Here is a 398-nt window from a genome sequence, read left to right as displayed (position 1 = left end):
CTGCTGTAAAAAAAAATACTTCTCTTAAAAGAGCAACTCAATATATCTGCAAGAATTGCACATGACATTTTAACCCAACTTCTCAAGAAAACATTTTCTTAAACCATTTTTACCATGCCCTTAAGCAACAGCTTTCAAATCGAATTGCAGAAATGTTCAGGCTAAAACATTTAGTTTAACTCTGAAATAAACACTTGAATTTAAAGTTTTAACCATAAGCAAAAAAGTAGGCCTTCACAAGACCTCAAAGTTAAAAAGATGACTCAGAATGTCACATTTATCCCCAGTACAGAAGTCAGTCACAAGCAGAAAAGCAATGGTAGTTTCCCTCCCACTTTCTCCAAGTTAGATCTATGACTAAAACATTTACAATTACCTCACTAAGATCGGCAATAGTC

At 33.9% G+C, this 398-nt stretch overlaps 1 protein-coding gene across 1 annotated transcript in view; it reads right to left on the bottom strand.

The window, feature by feature from the left end:
- The window catches only part of HERC2 (HECT and RLD domain containing E3 ubiquitin protein ligase 2), a 200,259-nt gene that overhangs the window by 5,430 nt on the left and 194,431 nt on the right, over nucleotides 1-398 (bottom strand). The window contains 1 exon segment of the mRNA XM_006017070.3: nucleotides 377-398. This exon segment is cut by the window's right edge and continues 10 nt beyond it. Within this exon segment, the coding sequence (XP_006017132.1) occupies nucleotides 377-398 (22 nt within the window).

Source organism: Alligator sinensis, unplaced genomic scaffold (genome assembly GCF_000455745.1).
Source record: "Alligator sinensis unplaced genomic scaffold, ASM45574v1 scaffold144_2, whole genome shotgun sequence".
In the NCBI taxonomy this organism is placed as follows: domain Eukaryota; kingdom Metazoa; phylum Chordata; order Crocodylia; family Alligatoridae; genus Alligator; species Alligator sinensis.
This window is presented reverse-complemented; position numbering and strand designations above follow the sequence as displayed.